The sequence below is a fragment of the Odocoileus virginianus genome, chromosome 27, assembly GCF_023699985.2.
Source record: "Odocoileus virginianus isolate 20LAN1187 ecotype Illinois chromosome 27, Ovbor_1.2, whole genome shotgun sequence".
NCBI classification, from domain to species: Eukaryota; Metazoa; Chordata; class Mammalia; order Artiodactyla; family Cervidae; genus Odocoileus; species Odocoileus virginianus.
The window spans coordinates 36,337,289-36,361,208 of record NC_069700.1 but is presented as its reverse complement, the minus strand read 5'-3'; the positions used below and the strand labels follow the sequence as shown (position 1 = coordinate 36,361,208).

At 47.1% G+C, this 23,920-nt stretch overlaps 1 protein-coding gene across 3 annotated transcripts in view; it reads left to right on the top strand.

The window, feature by feature from the left end:
- GCLC (glutamate-cysteine ligase catalytic subunit) overlaps nucleotides 1-23,920 on the top strand; it is a 40,038-nt gene that overhangs the window by 2,033 nt on the left and 14,085 nt on the right. For all 3 annotated transcript variants that reach the window (XM_070456670.1, XM_070456669.1, XM_070456668.1), the window contains exons 2-4: nucleotides 20,042-20,154; nucleotides 20,973-21,155; nucleotides 23,356-23,469. In XM_070456670.1, the coding sequence (XP_070312771.1) occupies nucleotides 20,042-20,154; nucleotides 20,973-21,155; nucleotides 23,356-23,469 (410 nt within the window). The remainder of the gene's footprint in view (nucleotides 1-20,041; nucleotides 20,155-20,972; nucleotides 21,156-23,355; nucleotides 23,470-23,920) is intronic.

The following is a 23,920-nucleotide window of genomic DNA, read 5'->3' as shown; positions in this document are numbered from 1 at the left end:
TTGAGAGTGTGTAGACTTCCCAGGTGAGGAAGAGAAAAGCCTCACTCTTCCTCCTCCTGGAATGGCACTTGACTGACACCTTAGTCTGCCCCAGGTCCGTCCTCTCTTCTCTCCTTGACCCGGGGCATCCAAATGCTGATTCTCCTTTGTGGTACCTCTGCATCTTCGGGCAGAGAGAAGATGTGACTTGAGGGTTGCCGGGTGGGAGGGGGCGGGGGGGTGCGGGATCTCATACCTAAGTATTTGCGTGTTTGTGTACCTCTGGCATTATATAAAGGTAATCACTGTTATGTTACCGAAAATTATTTTTCAAACTGGAGCTCATGATCCATTAGTAGGTTGAGAAATAAACTTAGAGGATTTTAGGAATCTGATTTTTTTTTATAAGAGATTTTTGTGTCGAAAAGGATACATGACCCGATTCGAGGTTGGTTGAATCCACAGATGCTGAATGGAAGGCTAACTATGGACCTTGAGCATCTGTGGATTGTGGTGTCTGGTGGGTCCTGGAACCAGCCCCTCATGGATACTGAGGGATGACTGTATTTTCATTTATTTATTGTGTGTATTTTATGGTCTTTCCTCCTCCGCTAGATTTTTGTCTCTCCAAGACTGTAAAAAATGAGGAGTAGGTTGGAGAGTATCAGTTTACCATACATAGCAAGGATATTATGTCAAACCTGAATAATTTGAGTGTGTGGGGGTTGGTATGTTGCGTGCCTGTGTTGCAGTAAAGTATTACTGTGGTTGCAGCTAAAGGAGTTGGGAGGTCAGGGTCCCACACTGATCATGGCAGACCTCTCTGTGAGGTGGGGTACTGAGAGCAGGACGGAAGTTAACCCTGTTAGCACTGATCCTTGCACTTGGGAGCTCCCTGTCACAACTACTGAGGGACGTCTGCAGGCAGGGTCAGCCCACAGGGGAGCTTGTCTGTATGCAGAAGCCTAGGCAACAACCGGGAATCAGGCCGGGCAGATAAAAGTGGGGAAGGGTGTGGTGGGGACTGTGGCCCCGGAGATGCAGGTTGGCCCCACCAGACAGAGAGGGGTGTTCGGGACATGATAGGTTGGGCTGTGTTGGTGTGATACCAAATTCTGCTCTTCCTAGAGGTTTTGGTGTTGTGCTTACAGGACCATGGACTTGGATTAAAAAAAAGAAAAAAGGAGCCTAAGCCCATGGCTGGAAGGAGAGCCTGCCGTCTTGGAAATCCCTGGTGCTAGGGCAGTGTTTGGGGGTGGTTATCAGGAAGAACTTGTACTTGGAGCTGCCCTGGTGTTGTATTCCAAGGCCTGCCAACGGCCTATGTGGTCATGAGCCTCAGTTTTCTCCTTTGGAACAAGAGAGAGTTGCTTCTCTTTGAAATCCCCCTGGGCATAGCTCATCTTTAGACTGCTGATTGAAGAGAGAGAAGGCTGGCGAAAGGGGTTGTATCGTGCAAATGTGTGTGCTGGCTTTTTGGAGCTCAGAATTATTTTCCCGTGAGAACCCTAGAAACGGGCAGATTCCCAGGTCAGTTTACAGGTGCAGGTTTCGCCTTGAAAGTGGTAGGTCCCAACCCCAGCCACCAGTGATCTTGCTGTCTGGGGGGAATCAAAGTTCTAACTACCAGGTACAGAGAAGATACTTCATGTAGGCCCAGGATGGGGGTCTGGGGAAGTTGAGATGGGTGTTCCTGGGGGCCCTGATGTCTATCAAGCCTTCTTTTATGCCAAAAAAAAAAAAAAAAAAAGCACTTCTCTCTCCCCAGCCCACACACAACGTTTAGGTACAGATTTTGTTTATAACTTGGAGTATGCACGTTAAAAGACAAACGTAGGAAGTTTATAAAAGCTGCGCATGCTGCAGTAAACACGACTCCAATATCCCTCTAGCGTCAGCTACCTGCCAGCCTTTTCAGCTACTTGGTGGCACAGGCATTATCGGAATTGAAATCTGTCTGACTCCAGGTACCTTTCTTAAACACATTATACCAGGTTTTGGATTATTTACAATGTATGAGATTTCATCAAATTTCTTCAAACTCTGCTGGTTAGAAAGGTATCAGAAAAACGTTTTAAAGGAAACATACGTTTTTCTGAGTGTGTTTTTTTTTTTGACCCAGTATTATAGTGACTTTCAAAGGAAAGGTCAGTTGTCCTCTAATTAGCAGATATAAGTGCATGTGAACTTTTAAGAGGAAAATACATCTTTAATATTTATGAGTGCATTGGTATTATGCATAAAACCATGAGATGGATTTATAAAGGGCTGGCATATCACTCATTGAACTTCAAATTACTGTGTAGGTTGAGGATGCTTACATGACTAATTAGAAAATGCATAGCTTGTTAATAAGCTTATGATTTTATAGCAAAAGTAACATCCTGAATTATAAGTCTGGAATGGACAAAAGCATAGTCATTTGAATCTGATTGAAGGTTCTGTGTTGCTTTGGGCAAGTCACTTAACCTCTCTTAACCTCAGTTTTGTCATCTATAAAACGGAGAGAGTAATACCTTCCTTAGAGTTAGTAAGATTAAATGAGATAATGTTGGTGAAATGGCTTACAAGTCAGTACCTAGTCTTTTAAGTAAGACTCATAAATGGTAGCTTAAGTTATGTACTTGGAAATGTTTAAATATCCAAGATATCTCATTTAAAATGTCTCACTTAAATAGCCATGGTCTTTGGGGAATGAGGCATTCCATTTTTGTGGGTTTTTAACTGAAATGTGCCATTCACATATAATGGTGTTCCATAAACAGTCATGGTTTATTGTATTTCTGAACTGCATTTCAGAATTTAAATTGTATTTTTTAAATGCATTATTTGACGCTGACTTCTTAGAATATGGTTTTGAACACAAATTCCTCTGAGAGTCATGCGGAGTCCATCAGTCATCGTGTGTTCTTTGCACATGAAGCGCAGTTGCTGTATCTTTCCCTCTCTTACTATCATCATGGGCATTAACAGCATTTACTGACATTCTAAAGCTCAGTGATGAAATCCAGGGAAAAGAGTGAAACATGCTTGGAGCCTTCTGGTGATTTTTTTTCCCCCCTATAATTACCTTTTTCAACCAAGAGGTTCATTTTTGAAGATTAGAGAACCAGATCACTGACCCTGTGTGTACAGCTGAGGTTTTGAGGTGGATTTGAGCTGCACCGGTCCACTTTATACATGGATAATTTTTTTTTTCCAGTAAATACGAACTACGTGATCCAGAACATAAAGTTAACATCAGATGTCAGGCTATGGGGAGAGTCAGCATTTCTGACCCCCTCCTGGTTCAAGGGTCAATTTCTTGTATGTTAGGAATTGAGTTTGGGTACCTCCTCTGGTGTCCGTCTCACTTTGGGATTTTTTTCCCCTTGTTCATTTTGTGTTGTATAGTTTTATGTGGGCTTTCTTTTTAAACCAGTTTCATTAAGTTATAATTTACATATAATAACACACACCCATTTTAAATGTAGAGCTCAGTGACTTTTAAGAAGTGTATATAGCCAGATATCTGCTACCACAGTCAAAATTTAAAATATGAAACATATATATTGTATATAACACTTTGATGCCCTCCAGAAGTTCCCTTGTGCCCTTTGCAGACATGTGAGACTCACAACCCCTCAGGTGATTCTGCTGCTTCAGCACGTCATTGGGAAGCTGCCCTATCTAGATAAAGAAAAGGGAAGTCATTCCAGGCCAGCGAGCAGTGTAATAAAGGTGAGACGGTGAGAGGTTCTGTGCCTACTGGTGGTGTCCATGCAGTGAACCGCAGGATTGGAATGCAGGGGTCTTTGGATACATAGAAGCTTTGCTGTACCTTAAAGGCGCAAGGAAAACACAATGGAAGGAAAGATTTATTCCTTCTGTACACCCGGCTCACCTCGAGGGTGTTTCCAGACTTCTGAATGAGTTACTAACACCCCATCGTATCCCTGTTGAATTCCTCTCCATGAAGAGGAATGTCCAGGATACCATTTCTAGTGGTGCCACTTCAGAAATGTCTAGAAGTGGTGTTAGCAAATGTACTTACAAGAACTCTGTGGGTAGCTTCATTTTGAAGGAGAAACCTCAGTAAAGTTCAGTGTAAGACTCCATATCTTAAGAAAAGATGGCAGAATATTATTTGAGCCTCTCACACAGAATTTGTGTTTCTGAATGTTTATTTCGACGCCCGAGGCATTTGAGCATGTTGTTATATGGGGCATTACTGCTGTTGCATTAACTGGATAGACCATTATCCTAATGAGCTTGCTTATTCATATTCTCTGTTTATACATTTGACCAAGTTAGGTGTGTTTTAACAGCATTATTTAGATATAGTTGACATAAGCTGCACATATTTAGACTGTAAAATTTACTAAGTCTTGATATATGTATATATAAAGTATATATATACACATACACCTATGAAACAGCCCCCATAGTCAACATAATGAAGATGCATCATCTCCAGAAACATCCTTGTGTCTCTTCATAACTCGCTTTCTGTCCCTCACTTCTTTAGGCAACCGCTGACCTGCTTTCTGTCACCATAGCTCAATTTGCATTTCCTAGTTTTATATCTAGGAAATCACACAGCACATACTTTTTGGTCTGGCTTTTGTTCTGAGACTCATTTGTGTTGTTGGATGTATCAGTGATTGATTCCTTTTCATTCCTGAGTAGTATTCCGCTGTTATGTATACATGATAATTTGTTTATCTTTTCACTGTTTGAATTGTATCCAGTTTTTAGCTATTACAAACAAAACCATGAAAGCAAAGGTTCAAGTCTTTGTATGGACTCATGCCTTCATCTATCTTGTTTATTCTGTAGGAGTGATGTACGTTAACTCTTGAAGGAAACTACCAAACTTTTCCAGAGTGATTGTACCGTTTTGCATTCCCATCATCAGAATATGCTAGTTCCAGCTCATCCACATCCTTGTCAACATTTAATATTAGTCTCTTTAATTTTAGCCATTCTAATTGATGTATGGTGGTATTTTATTGTATTTTTTATTTGCATTTCTCTAAGACTGCTGATGTTGAGTACTTTTCCATGTGCCTGTTTGCCATCTGTGTATGTTTTTTTTTTTTTTTTTTTTTTTTTGGTGAAGTGTGTTGAAATAATTTGTTTGAGTTGTTTTCTTATTACTGCATTTTGAGAGCTGTTCGTATTCTGGATGTAGGAGTTATATCAGATACATGCTTTGCACATTTGTGTTCCCAGTCTATTTTCATTCTCTTAATTGTGTCTTTTGAGGAACAGAAGTTGTTGGTTTTGATGAAATCTAATTTGTCTTTTTTTTTTTTTTAAAGGATCATGTTTTTGGTCTGGTATCAAGGAAACCTTTCGCTGGTTTTACATGTAGGCCTATGACCCTTTTGGAGTTAATTTTTGTATATGATGCCGGGTGTGGATTTCGGAGTTTGGTTGCTTCTGCGCAGTGCTCTGGCACCGCCTGTTGAAAAATCCTTTCTCCGTTGCTGAAGGTTCTTTCACTGTCAGTTGCCTGTGCATGTGTGGTTTCATTTCTGGACTCTGTGCACTGTTCATTGATCTATTCTTTATGTCAATACCACACTCTTTTTTATTGCTACAATTTATAATAAGTTTTGAGACCAAGTACTGTTAACTCTCCAACTTTGCTCTTTTTCATCTTGTTTTGATCTTTTTAGATTCTTTGAATTTCCACATGAATTTTAGCACAGCTTGGCAGTTCCTACCCAAAACAAACCCTGCTCGGATTTTGTCTGTGGTTGCATCAAATTTATAGATCATTTGGGGAGAACTGACATCTTAACAATGATGCTTCCAACCTGGGGACATCTCTCCACGTCTTTGTTTTTCTCTCAACTTGTTTTGTAGTTTTCAGTGGACAACTGAAAACTGTAGTTTTCGTGTCTTTTGTCAGATTTATCAGTTTCATATTTTTTATTGTAAATTGCATTACTCTTTAAGTTACAATTTCTGATTGTTTGTTGCTAATATATTAAAATAAAATGGATTTCATGTATTTATATTGTATCCCGCAACCTTGGTAAAACTGTTTTTTTAACATACAGCGTACAGTTCTAGTAACTGTTTTAATGTTTTTGCTAATTCTATCTTTGTCATTTAAGGTAAGATTCAATTGATTTTTTTTTTTCTCCCTCTTTATTTTCAGTAGATTCCTCTGCTTCTTTGCATGACAGATAATCTTTGGATCCTTCTTGGGTGCTTGATATTTGTATTTTCCTAAAAGCTTTGTTCTGAAATATCATTATTTGGAGATGGTTTGATAGCTCAACCAGTAGAGAATCCACATGCAATGCAGGAGACGCAAGTTCAATCCTGGGTCAAGAAGATCTTCTGGAGAAGGAAATGGCAACCCACTCCAGTATTCTTGCCTGAAAAATCCAATGGACAGAGGAGTCCAATGGGCTACAGTCCAAAGAGACGCAAAGAGTCGGACACAACTGTGAGTGACTATGCACATTTAATCCTTTCAGGTCTCTCTTTTACAATTTGTTGGGCCGAGAAGTCTCAGCGTGGGGCTCGTTATTCCCTTCTGCTGGGGCAAGGCCTTCGGGAGGCCTTGCTGCAGTGGGCTGAGCTAGGAGTCACTCTGTTCTGGCTGGTGGGAAGGCACCCTGTCCCAACTGTGGGTGCTCGCCTCACGTGCAGGCCGGGTCAGCGCCGAGTCCATAACGCGCACCCCCTGCAGACCTCCGGGGTTATTTGCGCAGCTCTCTTTGGTCCTGTGACCTCCTAGTTGACTTGCTTCGCTCAGACCGTCAGCTCTCTGCCTTCAGTTCAGGGAGCTGCCTTCCCCAACAGGCTCTGCCTCACCTCCCTGCCCAGGGTCTAATGCCTCTCTGCAGGACGGAAGCTGGGGCATTCGTCGGTCTCACTCACTCACACGTTTTCCTTGTATCACAGGTATCTCTGCCCTTTTTTTCTAAAGTTCAGTGTCTTGAAAATCCTTTCATATATTTTCCCTCTCTTTTTGTTGCTGTTGTTCCATGTGGGAGGGTAACATTGATCACTGTTACTCCATCTTGATCGGAGGTGGAAGTCTTTGCTACACCTTTTTTGTTTTTCCTTCAGCTTTGCTCTCCTTTGTCTGTAAACTTTGTCCAAGAGCTAGCCCTCGTGCTTCCGTCTCCAGCAACATAGATTTAGCCAAATGTTTAGTCAGGATTTTCTTTGCCTTAATGCTGTAATGTTCATTACTTAGTATCACTGTTCATATTTGGTTAAAACACAATTATTTTGAAGTTTGCATACGTGTGTAAGAATGGGCTAACTTCAGGGTGGGAGCACAGCTCAAGTCTTCTTCCAAATAGTTGTGTGATCTTTGGTACAGAGCGTCAGGACCACAATTCCCTCATCTGTAAGACTAATCAAAAACTTCTATCATTTGGTTTTGAATTGTGTGCTTACTTGTGTGTATATATATGTATGTGTGTATATATACAATCCAAAGGAGGAGGGCATGACAACCCACTTTAGTATCCTTGCCTGGAGAATCCCATGGACAGAGGAGCCTGGCGGGCCGTGGTCCATAGGGTCACAAAGAGTCAGACACGACTGAAGCGTCTGAGTGCAACACATACAATTCAGAAAAACAAAAACCTTCTGGTCGCACTGCATGCCTTGTGGGTTCTTAGTTCCCTGACCAGGGATCGAACCTGTGCCCCCGCATTGGAAGCAGGCCACTGTGCCTCCAGGGAAGCCCCTACAATTTTTTTGTTTTTTTGTTTTTTAAATAACTTATTGGGCTTCCCTGGTGGCTCAGTGGTAAAGAATCCGCCCACCAGTGCAGGAGACACGAGTTCGTTCCCTGGTCTGGGAAGACCCCGCATGCGCGGAGCAGCCAAGCCCGTGCGCCACAACTCCTAAGCCTGTGCTCCACAGCACGCGCTGCGGTCGCTGAAGCCGGCGGGCCCGGGAGCCTGTGCTCCGCGGCAAGAGAAGCCCCCACCAGGGCCTGTGCACCACAGCTGGCAAGGAGCCCCCGCTCTCCAAAACTGGAGAAAGCCCTCAGGCCACTGGGCTCCTCTTGAGTTGCGGTGGGGGGCTTCTCTTGTCACAGAGCACAGACTCCTGGGCACAAGGGCTTAAGCAGTTGCCGCACGTGGGCCCGGTAGTTGTGGCTCCTGGGCGCTAGAGCGCAGGCTTAGTCGTGTGCAGGCTGAGCTGCTGTGTGGCCTGTGGGGTCTCCCCAGCCCAGGGATCTAACGCGTGTCCCCTGCATTGGCGGGCAGATTCTTTACCACTGAGCCACCAGGGAAGCCCTACAATCAACTGTGTCTTTTCAGATATTTAACTGTTTCAGAAAAAAACTCCACATAACTTACGAAAATCAGGAGATGGTAGAATCCATTTCATTTCGTTATCCTGTTACCTTTTTGGGCTTTAGCATTTTTCAAAGAGAACATGTTTTACTGGCTACTGGAAAAAGTAATCTAACTACAAACCCATTGATATTAGGTTTCTAGAAACTTTTAATTTCCTACATAAACCTCTTTGAGCTTCACAATGGTTCTATTTAAAAAAGCAAGATGATATTGCAGAATGTTTCTTTCAGATAAGCTAAGACTTCAGCTTCACTTACGTGTGGCAAAACACTATGGCTTTATTTCCGTGATGGATGACTTTTATGCATTTGTCAAGTGACTGCTGTTTATTACGGACTTCCCGTGGTCAGTCATGGGCTTGAAGAGAGAAACCGAGGAAAGGGAGGCGCGCTCTGCCCTGGAAGAGCTCCAGTGGCGTGCTGGCGGGGGGCAGTGGGGGCACAGGGAGGAGGGAGAAGTTTGCTCTCTACCTGCAAGTCCTGGGAGGCTTAGAGATGGGGGCGGGATGGGGGGCCTTCTGGGAGGATCTCGGATGGAGGGGGCCAGGGAGGCGCATGTCCAGACGTGTCCCTGTGGAGCTCCTGAAGCGAGGGTCTCTGCCATGGCGTGGGGCCAGAGCAGGGCACAGGGCGAGGGTAGAGGCTGAGGCTGTGGGAGGGCCTCTGTGATGGGCCACGCATTGCGGTAGCGCCGGACATTAGGAATGTCAGTCTAGGGATGGTGGTGCAGGGAGACGAATCCTGGGTCCCTTCAGAAGTGAAGTGAAATCGCTCAGTCCTGTCCAACTCTTTGCGACCCCATGGACTATACAGTCCGTGGAACTCTCCAGGCCAGAACACTTTCCCTTCTCCAGGGGATCTTCCCAGCCCAGGGATCGAACCCGGGTCTCCCGCATTGCAGGTGGATTCTTTACCAGCTGAGCCACCAGGGAAGCCCAGGTCCCTTCGGAGCAGGTGGGAACATTGCCTGGGAAGGTAACTGGAGGCCTGGAGCTTCCACTGCAGAGGGCGCCTCGTCACTGGGGGAGGGGAGAGAGCGTAACCTGGAGTGAGGGCCGGGGGCTGGCTCCTGGGGAGCTGCTTGTGCCCTCTGGGTTGGGGCTCTCCAGGTGAAGGAGCCCCGTGCTGGTGCAGCAGAGACACTGGGTAGACGTGCAGAGGAAGCCGGAGCACCGTCTGGGCTGGCCATGTGGGTGGTAGGGCGGCCGCAGGCCTGCAGACAGGGCTAGAACTGAGGAGGGCGAGGTGCCTGACCCAGAGAGGAAGCCTGGCCAGCACCCCTGAGCCCCGCAGACCCCCACGAAACACCTGGGCGTGTGTGGGACCCCGAGAATGACAGCGGGGGCGGTGGGTCACCCTGGGGGCGGGGAGGGTGGCAGGCTTTCAAGGGAGTCTGGGGATGGGAACGAAAGTGAGCCCGAATTGACCGGTTAGGCAGGGACTAGAGGCTTTGGCAGCAACCGATCCTGAACATATTAAGAACTTGGGAAAAGAGCAAGAATTGGTTTCCTGCCAAGATAAATGGCACAAAGCCCATGCGTGTTTTCACAGCTTGTAGGGTCCTTGAAATCTTGAAATCTCAGAAAGAAATAGAATTGAGCTCGGAAAGCGTATGCATTTTAGTCACTGAACTTAGTAGCCAAAGGGACTGTATACTGAAACTGATCATAAAGGATTGAGTAATTTAGAACGATGACCCTGAATCGCCGCCTCTTAAAGGCTGAGTTTCTCAGATTTGCTTGAGAAATTAAGGAATCATAAGCATTAGACGTCCAGCCAAAAGAACACACCTTCTATAGGCATCCAGAAAGGTTGGCTATCTGTGTCGGTGTGTTTTTGGAGAGTTCCTATAGCCGTGGCTCTGTTGAGCTGGACGCTGTTTGGAGAGCTCTCAGTGTCTTTAGATGTGTGTGTCTGCTACGGTCAGGATTTAGTAATTAAACTTATTTCCACAATAAGATTACAAAACGAACCCCCAAACCAGATGTTCCTAATTACATCAGTGTTCACACAAACCCACTGTCTTGTCTCCCACGCCCCAGGCCCATTTTTCGGTCCTGTGGATTCAGTTAACTTCTTTCTGCACTGCGTGCTGAAGAAGCAGGGTTTTAAAACAAACCCCAGAGGCCAGAGCCTCCGCGAACGTTTACATTTTTTTTCAGTTAAAAAAGGTTTTTGTTTAAAAGACTATGCTGAGCCCTGGAAGCCTCAGAGCAACCTGAGAGGTTATTTGGGAGCACGCCCCTCATTTCCCGCTCAAGTGCTCACGTGTTTACACAAGTTGGGCGCTTGGAAGGCACACCATCCAGCGCTGCCTGCAGTGCTGCCTCGGCCCAGGGCCACTCTGGCTGGGTGAGAACGACCCGGGGGTCAGGAACTGCTGGCCCCAGAATGCAAACAGCCACAGCTAGGAAGCAAGTATGCAGCACAGAGGGCGTGCACTTTACTCCTGGAAGCCTGTCCCGAACCCTAACCCAGAGATCACCCACTTTATACACTATTCCTGCATGCTGGTCATCTCCTTCCTCCACTCAGGATGAACTACCAAAAGCCAGCTGAAGCAGAAGTGAGAGGCCAATGCCAAGAGCAGTTTGGAGAAGCAGATCTATGCGCGGTAGCTGGTGCCTGCCTCCCAGGTCCTTGCTCTGTTACCACTCTCGTTAAAGAAATGAAATTGCCCGGAGTCTGAAGCCTTAATAAATGGCAGTATGTCCAGTGTCTTCCTGTTGTGGGACAAGAAGTCGTAATCAGCTTTAGAAAGATTTCCACTGATGTATGCGTACAATTTAAGAGATCATGTGCTAGAAAGGGTGAGCCTTGGGTAGCAAGACAATGCATTTGAAAAGAAACTCCCTTCCTGGCAATTACAGAGTATGCAGTGTCTTGCCTTTGAGAGGAAAAGAAAAAGAGATGATCCTATACTGTGAGAATTTCTGGAAGAGTGTAACTACAGAAAGAGTAGTTTGGATTTGGAAGGGACACGCTGGGTTTTTTCCGTATTTTCCAGAGATTAAAACAATGTCTGAATGTCCATGATTGTAATATTTGTGAGGAGAGAGGGGAAATTGTGACTGCTTTGGCCAGGGTAACCACCTTTCACAACTTCACCAGGCCCAAGTGTGCGTGGCGCCCTTGGACGTGGGGCCAAGAGGGGTCCTGGTGTTGGGGGTCAGCCAAGGGTCCTCTGAAGAGTGGGTCCTTGACCAGAGCCCGACTGGAGCCAGCTTCCTGAAGGCCTGCAGCCAGAGCTTTCCAAGCAGATAGCAGAGGTGCCGTCCAGGCCCTGAAGTGGTTGGTTGCCAGAAGGAGCATCAAGGCCAGCGGTCACCGTGGTGTGGCCTGGGGGGCGGGACTGGAGAGGAGGGGTGGGCTGGAGCAGCAGGGCGGCCACGTGGCGTGATGCTGCCTCCCCCTGAGTTTCAGACCTTGGCAGTGGTCGGGAGGGGCGTGACTTGATCCGAGCTGGCTTTCACAGTGCTAGTGGGTGTTGTGCCAGAAGGCTTTCCTTTTACTGAGACCCCAAGTACCCAAAATAAATGCCACAGGAAGCAGCATTAGGGTGAAATACTCGTGATACTCTGCTGTTTCAAGACTTTTTGGTAATGTTGATTACAGGCCATCCCGGCCCCCTAAGAACACTTGCAAGACACCATTCTGCCTCAGTATGTGAGAGCCCTTGGAAAGTAATCCCCAGTAACACAGATTAACACAGCAGGATGCGTGCACTCGCTTCCGCGTTAGGCGCTTGACAGGCACTATTCTTTATAATCCTCACTAGTGACCCCCTGAGGTAGGTGTTATCCTTGTTTTATACAAGAAAAAATATACAGCCCTCACTCAGACTTAAATGAGGCTCCGAGCCGAGGCTAGAGGTGGAAGGGGAAGCAGTGGGGCGGGGCTGTTTTGGCGAGGGTCTCCAGCCCGAGAGCGGCTGTGCGTGCCTTTGGTTCCCAGACGGCCGAGACTCCCTCCCGGTGAAACGCCAGTGTGCTTCCAGGTCCGAAGCGTGGAGAATGTGCAGTCAGTTTCTCTGTCCGCAGGGCAGATGTTAACAGGTTTAGTGATGTGGCTACAGCCTTCTCAGCCAATCTTCTGCTGGCAGTCCAGCCCTGGGAAAAGCGCAGAGACAGATGAGCCTCTCTGGGGATCAGGCTGACCTCACCTGATAGTTAGGCCAAGGCAGCAGGCCAGCATCAGCACCCCAAGTCAGGAGCTCTGATGTATCTGGGATTGTAACCTTTGCCCGTGAATTCCAGGCTTGGTGGGAAGGGGCTTGGGTTGGAGCATCTCCGTCCCCCAGACCCCGTCTTCAGCAGGTCAGGGCTGCTGGTGGGACCTGCCACAGCATCCAGGCACCACCTCTGTGAGACACGGTTATGAGAGACCCTCCTGAGATGGAAGGACATTCGACTTGGGTCTGGAATCCTGGGGGCTCAGGGGGCCCTCTGAACACAGCAGTGACTTCGGAGCTGGACGTCCTGTTTCAGCACCAGCTCTCAGTCTCCTTAGAAAGCATCGCCCCTTCCTTTGTCGGGTGGGTTAACCTACCATCAGTTCCTGAGAACGAAACCCCCGAATTTCTCCTGTCTCCACAGTGGTCCCTGAACTGGGGCCAAGTTCACCGCTAAGCACGCGCAGAGCGGCCAGCTTGCTTTGTCCCTCTCTCGCCTGGAGCCCAGAGCCCGCCCTCCCGAAGCTCCGAGCTCTCCTGCACCTCGTGGGCTTCCTCCAGGGGCCCTCACCCCTTAAATCCAAGAAGTCACACGTGCCTGCTGTCTACAGTAAGGGAGAGGATGGTGTGTTTTTTGCCCTTTACTGAAAGGTGTCGTCCCCTTGATGAGATCCGTCAGTTTTCCCTCTCTGCCCTCTCCCCAGCTGTGCCCTGCAGAGCATGCGGTCCACGGCACCCTCTCTCGTCAGCCACTTGGTGACCAGGACCCCGTTCTCGGGAAAGAGCCAAGGCACTTACTTATCCGCAGAATCGGGAAGGTTCTAGTCTGCAGGTGTTTTGAGATAAATAAGAACTACTTGTGTGCTTTCCTGGTGGCTCAGGCCGTAAACAATCTGCCTGCAACGCAGGAGACCTGGGTTTGATCCCCGGGTTGGGAAGATCCCCTGGAGGAGGGCATAGCAACCCACTCTAGTATTCTTGCCTGGAGAATCCCCATAGAGGAGCCTGGCGGGCTACTCTGTTCATGGGGGAGTCGGACACAACTGAGCGACTAAGCCCAGCACACGAGAACTATTTATATTTACAATATTGTTTCTTTAGGAGGAAGTGTCTTCTGGCTTAGGTTTCTAAGTTGCAGAGTACCGATGTTGGTGGCCGCAGCAAACATCCCCTTTGATAACTTCACACAATGTGCTGTCTTTTCTGAGTTTAATTGGTAAGAGCAGACCAGTTGGGTTCTGCCGGTTTGGTTCAGAAATTAGGTAGGAGTGCCTTAGTCTGGCCTTCATTTGTTGTTCAGTCGCTCAGTCGTGTCTGACTCTTTGCGCCCCGTGGACTGCAGCACGCCAGGCTTCCCTGTCCTTCACCATCTCCCAGAGTTTGCTCAAACTCCTATCCATTGAGTCAGTGATGCCATCCAACCATCAGAAGATTAGAACCATATGCCTGACATGTAGTGGCATGGTTAAAAAAAAAAAAATCGGCCAGTGTTAGTTCAGAGGCCAGAAGGTAGAGGTCTCACACCATTTGTAGGACAGGAAAGAGCCAATCTGCATGCAGGATTCCCTTTGAACCAGCAGCAGTGCATCAGTAAGTGTGTCCAGATATAATTCTGGGAGGTGGGTTCTCTCAAGTTTAAGTCCAGTGCTGTCCAGTACCACTTGCTGCAGTAATTGTTTGCAATATCCAGTTAGGAACTTGGGAACTGAAATTTTTATTTAATTTCAAATCCAAGAAGTCACACCTGCCTAGTGTCTCCAATAAAGAAGAGGATGGCTTTTTAAAAATTTTTCCCCCTTTACTGAAAGGTCTTGTCCCCCTTTCTGAGATCCATCACAGTTTTCCCTGCTCGTCCTGAATCTTACAAGTTTTTCACCAAGGCCTCATATCTTAATCTTGGTCTGGGAAGAATTTGTTTTGGTAGTGATTCAAGGAAGTAACTTGACTTAATCATATGGGAAATTCGTCATTTTATGCTGTTATATTTGAGATTAACGTATTATAAATAGAGAGCCTCTTGCTTTGTTAGCTAAAGTCCAGGTCTAAGACACGCCAGCGGAAGACCAGGCCAAGGTCACTTTATTTTGTGTAAACTTCCCTGGTGTGCACGCTCTGTCATTCCGTGGTATGAAACGGCATTTCATAGTAGGGAAGAAGTCAAAATATAACAGATATTCTAAGAGTTGGATGTAACTTTATTTATTTTTGGCCTGTGTGTTTCTTCTTTTTTTTTTCTATTGAAGTATAGTTGATTTACAATGTCGTGTTTCGGGTGTACAACAGAGTGGTTCAGTTATATGTACATATATATACACACATATATGTATAGACATACACTAACATACATATGTGTTTATGTTTTTTTTCAGATTCTTTTCCCTTAGAGGTTATCACAAAATACTGAGTATAGTTCCCTGATGTAACTTTAGAGTGAGCTACTAAAACATTTCCTTTTGGGGAAAATAGAGCAGTTTTTAAAAGAACATCTCTACAGTTACAGTCTAAAATATCACCATTTACAGATGGTTCCTGGACTTGTGGCGGTCACCTCAAGCCCATCCACTGTTCCAAGCACAGCTGTTCGGGTCTCGTTGCCCAGGTCTTCGCTGTTCTGAAACCAAGTTGCATCACCGTGCCTGGCACGTCCTTGGGTGCTTCAAGCTTGGGTATCATGCTCGATATGGAAATGGGTGCCATCCAGCTGGATGGTTGAAAGTGCTCAGAAACATTGGTCATTAATATTTGCTGTGTGAGGGAACCATCTTCTGGGCAGAAGACAGGGTCTCTCGCTTTAAAGCAGTTTATGATCTAGAGGTGGGGCTATGGGACATGGTACCCTGGGGGATGTGCTCAGTTTATCTGTGTCTCTGGGCAGCCAGCCAGGAGATTACACTGCAGTCGGGGTAGTCGTCGGGTGGGGGCTGTATTTGTGAGGACCCCCTCCTTTGCCTGGCCAACCCCTTGCCCCAGGAAGGCTTCTTATCCCTCAGGCGGGACCGGACCTCCTGTTAACACAGGCCCAGCGCTGATGGTCGTCCTGAGCTCCTGCCCAGACCGTTTAGCTCCCTTGGGTTATTGACGGTCATTTCAGGCCCCACTTGAGCTTGAGAGCAGGAGTCATCCGCCTGGCTCTGCGGCTGCATTGCTCCCAGCACTTGCCGAAGATAGGACTTGAGTCAGAGAACTTGCAGTGGGGGCTGCAGCACGCTGCGTTTCGGCACTCAGCGGTCATCGGCTGCTTAGAGCCTGATCACAGGACGGCTTCGGGCTTGTTCAGTAGATCAGTGTAAGGAGAAAACCAGGTTTCTTAGAAACAACAGGTGGTTCCAGTAGGAGTCAAGAGTACTCCCTGCCTGGGCAGGTGAAGAGGATGAGCTGGCCCTGAATCCTGAATTGTGGCTGTCAGTAAGGTGGCTGCAGGCCACCCCTGGGCTAAGCTCCCCCCACCCTGCCCTCCTCGGCCGGACCTCCTGGGAGCAGGTGTATAGCAGTGGAGTCCTCCTCCCAGTGCCTGGGAAGCAGTTAGGGCCTCGTTGTCCCCGAGGATGTGGTGACGGGGTCCCTCTCTTCAGACGTCAGGCACATGATCGGTTAGACACTTAGAGTGGTGGCCCAGGGACCTTTGTATAACTTTGTTTCAAAGAGATTTGAAAATTCCTGTTTTCTATTGTACACAGAAATTGACAGAGGAACTTTCTCAAAGTACTGTCTCCTAAATAGGGAATTGCCTATAGCTGATTCTGAGTCTTATAGATTCCGAATCAAGCACTGTTTTCATCTCTGGGAAGCAGAAATTTAAAACTTAATATTTTATAAAATGTCTAGGCTTTCCTCAAATTCTGAGCTTCCTGAAACCCTTACCTTCATGGTAGAGTATCAGAATGCCTTTAAAAAAAAAAAAAAAAGAACATTTTAATTTTAAACTAGTTAGTGCCATTTAATGACTTGAATTCTAAAAATGTCAGCATTTTAATATTACGTTAACAGTACTGTTAACTTGAGCTTTAATGCCACAAGCATTTCACTGTCTGTGTTCAGCGTTGACTTACATCACCCTCAATTAAAGTTCTTTGTTTTTATTGGTCTAATTTCAGGTGAACACATGGCACCTCCCTCTTGTGCAGACCTGCGTTGAATGGCTGGAAGGCTACCGTGTCCAGGTCCTTCCTGGCAACCCTCTATCATTAGTAAACCGCGTAATAGTCTTTTGAATGTGCCTTTGTCTTTGATTCAGCAGCTCAGAAATATTAGTGACTTTTATCCTGGTGGGATGACATTCAGTCTTTTAACAATAGAAATTTAAAGGATTTTAATTTTATTTGTAGAAGATGTAGTGCACATTTTGAGTAGAATATCTCAAAAACTAATTGGGCATTTCTGTTGGTCCTGTTCTCCTTACATTTAAAGAGACAGCTGATGGACACCAAATAGTAGTGCCTTAAATTATTTGCAGGGAGTTGTAATCTGTTCAGAGAACAGATGGCTATTTTTGCTCCTTCCAAATGATATGCTAATCATGCAGATTTGAATTCGTCGTTGTCGCTCTCTACCCATTCATAATGCTCCTTGGGTGTCTGCTCTTAGAGCCATGTTGCGTGCCGTGCACGCAGGGAGACCCTGCACCACGCCAGCGGAGATGCGATTTGAAGTTAGGAGGCAGAGGCCAGTCCTTAGAATCATGTTGTATACAGAAGGGCTGCGATATTCTGTTTTGTTTTCCCTGTGATTTTGTCTTTTTTCTCTCATCTTTTGTATGAAAATAGGAAGTTTAGGTTGGGGACAAAAATCCAGAAATAATTAACTCCCTGTGGCTTTAGGTATTTTCTATTGGGAAAGCATTCTTCTTCTAATGTGTCACTTTTGTTAACTGAACCAAACTCCCTTACAGTGCTAACTTGGCTCCTAAAGAACGAGTTGTTTATTTGAGGGCTTGTATGAACTAGAATTGGAGATAAACATACATATATTGGTTTGGAGGAAGGGGTAAATAAGTTAACAAAAAGCTGAGAGGCTAAAGAAGCTTTTTGAGCCCTAATGCAGAAAAATGGAGGAGGTTGTAGGGGATAATTCAGAAAGCCTTAAATTTGAGTTTATAAAATGTTCAGAGAATTCTAGGCCTTCTAACTGAACTTAGATTTTATCCCCAAAATAAGTCAATTTTATCCAAAAGTTTCTCTTCCTCTTGTAAATATTCTGTTTTTCTGTTTCACTTGCTTAATGAGATCATGGGTGATTATTTGTTAATTAAGGAGGGTTTGGTTTGTTAGCATTTTAAATGTCACCCATTTGGCTGATATTTAAAACTCAAACCGAGTTTGAGCTTTCTGTTCTCTTGCCCTACCCAAGTTTTAAACTTCTGGGCCAAGCGTGATTCTGAAAACTGAGGATTTCACTGATTTCAAAACCAGGAAACTAACAAAAGTAATTGCGATATAGGTTGTATAAATTAGTACCAAAGTTCTTGCTCATTTTGATGAATAGACAGACAGTAGGAACCCAGTCAACAGGGGAGTATCTCTTCATCTCTGTTTCCGGAAGAAACATGTTATCTCGTTAAGAAGATAACTTCACCCCAACAGATGGTGCAAGGCAGATGTGTTGGAACCAGTGATCGAAGGAGGAGGATTCCTTCTACCCGGGGCCAGGGAGGGGGGCGGGGTGGCGGCAGGGACAGTGGGGGGCTCAGAATGCAGCACAGAGCAACGGCAATCTGAGCTGGGCCTAAAGAGGCAAGCCAACCCATCAGTTTAGATCTCTACCTGGAACTGTGTGAGCTCCGCTTCTATGATGTAACGTCAGGCCTCCTTCGTAAAGTGGAGGTATAATCCAGTCTGAGAGATTTGCAGCCAGTGTTAGAACCTTTCCCTGCCTCACAGCTTACAACAATTCTTTTGGAAAGCTTATCCCCATCCTTATCCAAGATTGAAATCCTCTGTGGTCCTTTGAGACCAGGCAGGCCCGGGTTCAGGCAGCTGCTGACACTCGCTGCCCCGGGCGGTCCACTCAGCCCCTCTGAGCCTCTTTGTCCATCTGCGAAGTGGGTGATCGTGCCTATGGTGCGTGGTGAGTAAGATGAGGATCCAGAGGTTCCTAGCAGGCCACTTCTCATTGTGCTTGTTTAAAGGTAAAGTTATTTCTCATACTTAGGATATTTTCATATATCCCCCCTGAGACCTAACTAAGTCCTGTTCCATCAGGTTTTAGCTTTTCAGGAGTCCCGAATCTGTAGGTGTTACCTGAAAACTTGTAAATGTTGAGAGCAATTCCAGATTCTGCAGCCTGCAGCTTCCCGGCATTTGAACATTGAGTTATTGTACAGGTGCAGATCTCACATTTCTGGTTCATGTATGTAAATCAAGCCCTCTTACTAATTTTTTTGGAACTAAAAAAATTCGTAATAGAGAAGCAAGAGTAGGGACTTGAACTCATCAGTAAGACAGCTGTCTCGATCCGTTCAGGCTGCTGTAACAGATACCACAGCCTGGGTGGCTTAAGCAACAGACATTTATTTCTCACAGTTCTGTAGGTCAGACAGTCCGAGGTCAAAAATGCGAATAGTTTTGGTTCTGGGTGAGGGCCCTCTTCCCAGCTTGTGGTCGGCCACCTTCTCGCTTTTATCCTCGCATGGGGGAGAGAACCCGTCTTCCTCATCAATTCTTAGAAGGTCACAAGTCCCATCACAAAGGCCCCACTCTTCCTGACCTAGGTACACCCCCACCCCAACAAGGCCTCACTTCTAAATGCAGTCACATCAGGTTGAAGGGCTTCAACATATGATTGGGGGTGCATGACACTCATTCAGTCCATAACAGCAACTAATAAAAGTTAATTTAAAGTTTATTTTTTTGTTGTCATTTAAGCCTGTCAGGCTGTTTCCCTATGATTACTAACATTTTTTCCCTTTTGTATTTTTTAGCTGAAGGGCCAAACAGTCTCTTGAATGGGACCATTTCTCTGATAGGGATGTCTGACTCAGGCACCTTGCAAGGCTGGGGCAGCAGGTCCCTGTGAATTAGGCACAGGCTAGAGCCCCCCCACCCCCCAAGGGGAGCAGACCAGCCCCACCCCTGCCCCAGGCCTGCTGCTGGGCTTCCCGACTGGTTTGTTTTTAAGGCTGGGATCTGGATTTACATGCGGAATGTCAGGAGGATAAGGCCAATAATGGGTGCATTGTTGCATGCCTCTTTTATGATAAGCCCAACGCGGTAACTCTGGAGAGCCGGCTGCCTCGAGGCACAGGTCTGGGACCTTGTGCAAAGGGCGCTTTCACGTGTTCCCCTGAACCATCCAGCTCCAATCTTTTCACTTACTTATGAACGCCGTGTGTCTAGTTTTAACCAGAAAGAGTGGTTCACAACCTTCACAAAACAGGAGAAGACGGACTCGAGTGCAAGCTTGGGTCCTCCTCCCAGACCACTGTCGGCTGCTCTCTCTTTCACGTCATACAAGAGCCGGCCCCCTGTGACCCTTCCCAACCTCCCTGCTTCTCTCTCTCTCCTGAAGGTCGCATCTAGCACAGATCTGGATGGAGGAACGTTCATTTTGCTCTCCTTTATTCTCAATAGGTGGAGTACATGTTGGTGTCTTTCGATCATGAAAAGAAAAAAGCCCAATTGGTCCTGTCTGGAGAGGAACTTCTTGAAACTCTGCAAGAAAAAGGGGAAAGGACGAACCCAAAGTAAGCTGATGGACGGGGGGCTTGTTTTCGAGTTTCTGAAATTGTTAGGACCAATGGAGTGACCTCTTTCCTCCACGTACAGGAGACGGGATCCCAGCGGTTTAGGGCGCAGGCTCTGGTTCCCAGTTGCCTGGGTTCAAATCCTGCTCCCTCTACTTAATAGCTGAGCACCTTAGGTGAAGGGCTTAGCTTCTCTGTGCCTCAGTTTCCTCTTCTGTAAATCAGGGGTGCCTCTTAGGGTGCTGGCACTCTAAATACATTAGTGAGTGCTTGGAAGAGTAAATGCCACATAAAGTCTGTTTGCTATTTAAATATTAAAAAAAAAAAAATTGGTGACATGTTCCCAAGATCACAAACCACGGTGCCAGAGAAAACTTGCATATGGATTTTGTTTGGCTGGAAAGATGTTTTTTTTTAAATATTTCTTTATTTCAGTAGACAGAGGTGAAGGGGGCATGTTCATTTCTCTGCCCACTAAATTTTGGGAGGCTGGGTTTGCGTTTGGAGCCCAGCGTTAAACTGAAGGAGCCTTCAGCCCTCACACCCTTCCCTGCAGAGTGGACGGGCTTGTTTGTCTTGGACAGCGCATGCCCTGCGTGCAGCTCAGTTATTTATAAATATTTTGGACCCAGCACTTGTAGCCCTTAAACAGTTAAAGAGCTACGGAAGGTTCACAGGCTCTGGGAGCCATAAAGCATTCTTGGCTTCTTGTATATCCAGTGGTTTCTAAATTTTTGGAAGCCGCTTTTTCAAAACTCAAAAGGGAGCAGACTGCCGCAGAAGAATAAGAGGGACCCGGAACCTTGTCTCCTCCACAGCCATCCGACCCTTTGGAGACCAGAATATGGGAGCTACATGATCGAGGGGACACCGGGGCAGCCGTATGGCGGGACCATGTCTGAGTTCAACACGGTTGAGGACAACATGAGGAAACGGCGCAAAGAGGCCACATCCCTCCTGCGGGAAAACCAGGCCCTCTGCACGATCACGTCCTTTCCCAGGTTAGTGCCTGCGTCAACACGCACAGCCGGCGTCCGGAGAGCAGACCACAACCTAGCGCTTGACCCACAGCTCTCACAATGGTGGGCTGTATATCCGCGTCTCGCCGCATCTGATAGCATCTAACGTCAGAGCCGCAGGCCGAGTCCCATGCTAGCCTCGGGGGGGGGCGGACTGCGGGAGGACCCGAGGGCCACACACTCCCCAGGCCAGCGGGAGGGAGCACTGTATAAGGAAGGACGTGCATTGCCCCCCAGATCAGATCGGGGGTCAGCCTCAGTGCTCCTGGGATGGGCGACACACATGAAGAACCAGCGGGTCGTGTTCAGATCACGCTGAAACAAGTTAGGATTTCTAAAAGTTCACAAGAGTGAGTATAAAGTCAGTGGGATTCAGTCCTTGGTTTAGAATGAGGTACATAAATGTCACACGGTTTTGTGTAGGGCCTGCATGCAAGAATGCAGTTCTACCAAATCATAAATCTGGTTATCTCTGCGAGAGATCTCTCAGGTTGTGGCAAAGTATGCTTACCTCCCCAAAGTTCAGAAGCTCTGTGAGAATTGGTATCCAAAGCCTGAAACACGCGGAACTATTTTTATACCTTTTTTTCTTTTCCTGATAAATGTCCACTGTGAACACAGGCATTCAGAGTCACACCGTGGGTCTTAGGACACTTAAAGGGAATTTTCTTTTTTAAAATCTCCATGATCACATCAAAACAATCGAGGCCTTATTGAAGCAGCTCATCAAATATTTTAGAGAATATCTTTTTCTGACATTATGAAAGGAGAAAAGTTGAGCAAGGGGATACGTTTTATTCTAAAACTCTAATTTTTTTTTTTAAAGTTTATCTTTTATGATGGGAGGGTATTTTTGGATTTGTAAGCAAAACAAGAGTAATAATTATTGGTTTGTAAAAGCCTCACCTTAAATCCACAGTTAAACGATGAAGATTTTGTTTGGGGATCAAGAGAGAAGACTGTGGTTTTTTCAGCGTAAACAGGGGGATTCTCTGTTCATAAACGGGTGCAACTATAGTGTGGCCCTGTGACCCAGTGGTCGTATGACTATTTACACATCAGTTACTCAGACTGACGCGACCAGAAGTCCAGGTCCTCTGCCTGCTGGTGCTCGCCCGGCAGGGCAGGTGGAGGGCGTCCCCACTCCTGGAGGCGCGTCGGATGGTGGGATGGTCGTCTAGAGGGAAGCCCTGCTGGGCGTGCAGGTCTGAGCCCCGGCCGCCTACTTCCCACCCAGCGCCCTGGCACTCACCTCCCTGCTCCGGCCCGATCCTGGCCAGCAGAGAATCCCCAGGTCTCAGTCTGTCACTCTCTGTGAGGGCTTCTCCTAAGGCTTCAGGCTCGTGGTGGATAACGCAGGCTCCTGCAGGAACCCTCCCAAGACCCCATCACATCTGGGGCTGTTCCAGATATGATGGGCAGCTTCACTGCTCTTCACAAGGTGGTTGTGGGCAACCGGTTGTTATTAAAGATGAGGCTGAAGATAAAGAAGGCACCAGCTAGGTTTGGCGCTCAGGCCAGAAGTTCCCCACCCTGGCCCTGCGCACCCCCAGCGGCTGCTATTGCTGTGCTGGCCCTGCTCCGTGGGTCCCCATTCCCCCCCCCTACTTGGGAGAGCTGGTGGCGTCGCTGCCCATGATGTGGAATTTGAGTTTTACATTTAGGGGAGAAAGTGGACCTTTGTTTCTGTGTTGTAATTAAAGCACTTCTTTAGGTCAAGTGAGATAATAGGGTTGGATTTCAGCCTTCAGGGGGAAACCTGGGGGCAAACGGGGTCACCCGTGGGGGACCTGCCTGATCCGGAGGGGTTCGGGAGGTGCTGGGCAGAGGCAGGAAACAGGAGGCCCTTCCCAGGGCACCCACGCTGCCCGGAAGTGAGGGTGTGCAGGGCTGACATAGGTACAGGAGCATGCCTCAAGACAGAAGCTCCCGGGGGAAATAGCTGAGGCCCTGTGACTTGTGCCCTGCAGACCCTGGGTGGACAGAGGCTTCTGATAAAATCAGCCCCAGGCTGCAATCACAAGAGAAGAGCTTGGTGAGCAAGACAGGTTTCAACGGGCTGGTTGCAAGGGGCCCAGGGTTGGTAGAACAATGGACCCCCCTGAAAAAGGCAACATTGCACTTGTGAGTTGTTAATCCTTGGAGACACATTCTATCTCTTTAGTTCTTCAATTTGTTGTAGATTAGGCTGCCCTGGGTTCACGCTGCCTGAATTCAAACCCAGCCCGGTGGAAGGAGGCGCTTCCAAGTCCCTCTTCTTCCCCGATGAAGCGATCAACAAGCACCCGCGCTTCAGGTGAGTGCCTGAGGCTCAGCACCGGCCCTGCCCTGGGGTGCGGGGGCCCCCCGGACCCTCCCGCGCGCTTCCCAAGCTCCACAGAAGCCAGCAGACACACCGGTTCACATTCTCCGTCCCCCGCAGCTGCACGGCCCCTGCCGCTTGTTTCCAGGCTGGATCTGCCCGTTTTCCGAGTCATCCTAAAGTTGTTCACTTAGCTGCAAATTCATTTCAATCCCAGGTCTGTTAACACCTGTTTGGAGAAGCTCTCTTGTCGTTATTTTTATCTTTTACCTCCAGTGTCTGTGATCTCCTCACCCTGCTCGTGTCCCTTGACTATAAGGTAAAATGCGTCCAACGCCTGTGTGTGTAATAGGCACGCGCCACCTTCTGCTCTGTAGCTCTAACCCCAGGGTTTCAGGTTGCTTTAGGCCCGCACCGGTCTGGTCTCAGCTTTGTCCCTTTGAGT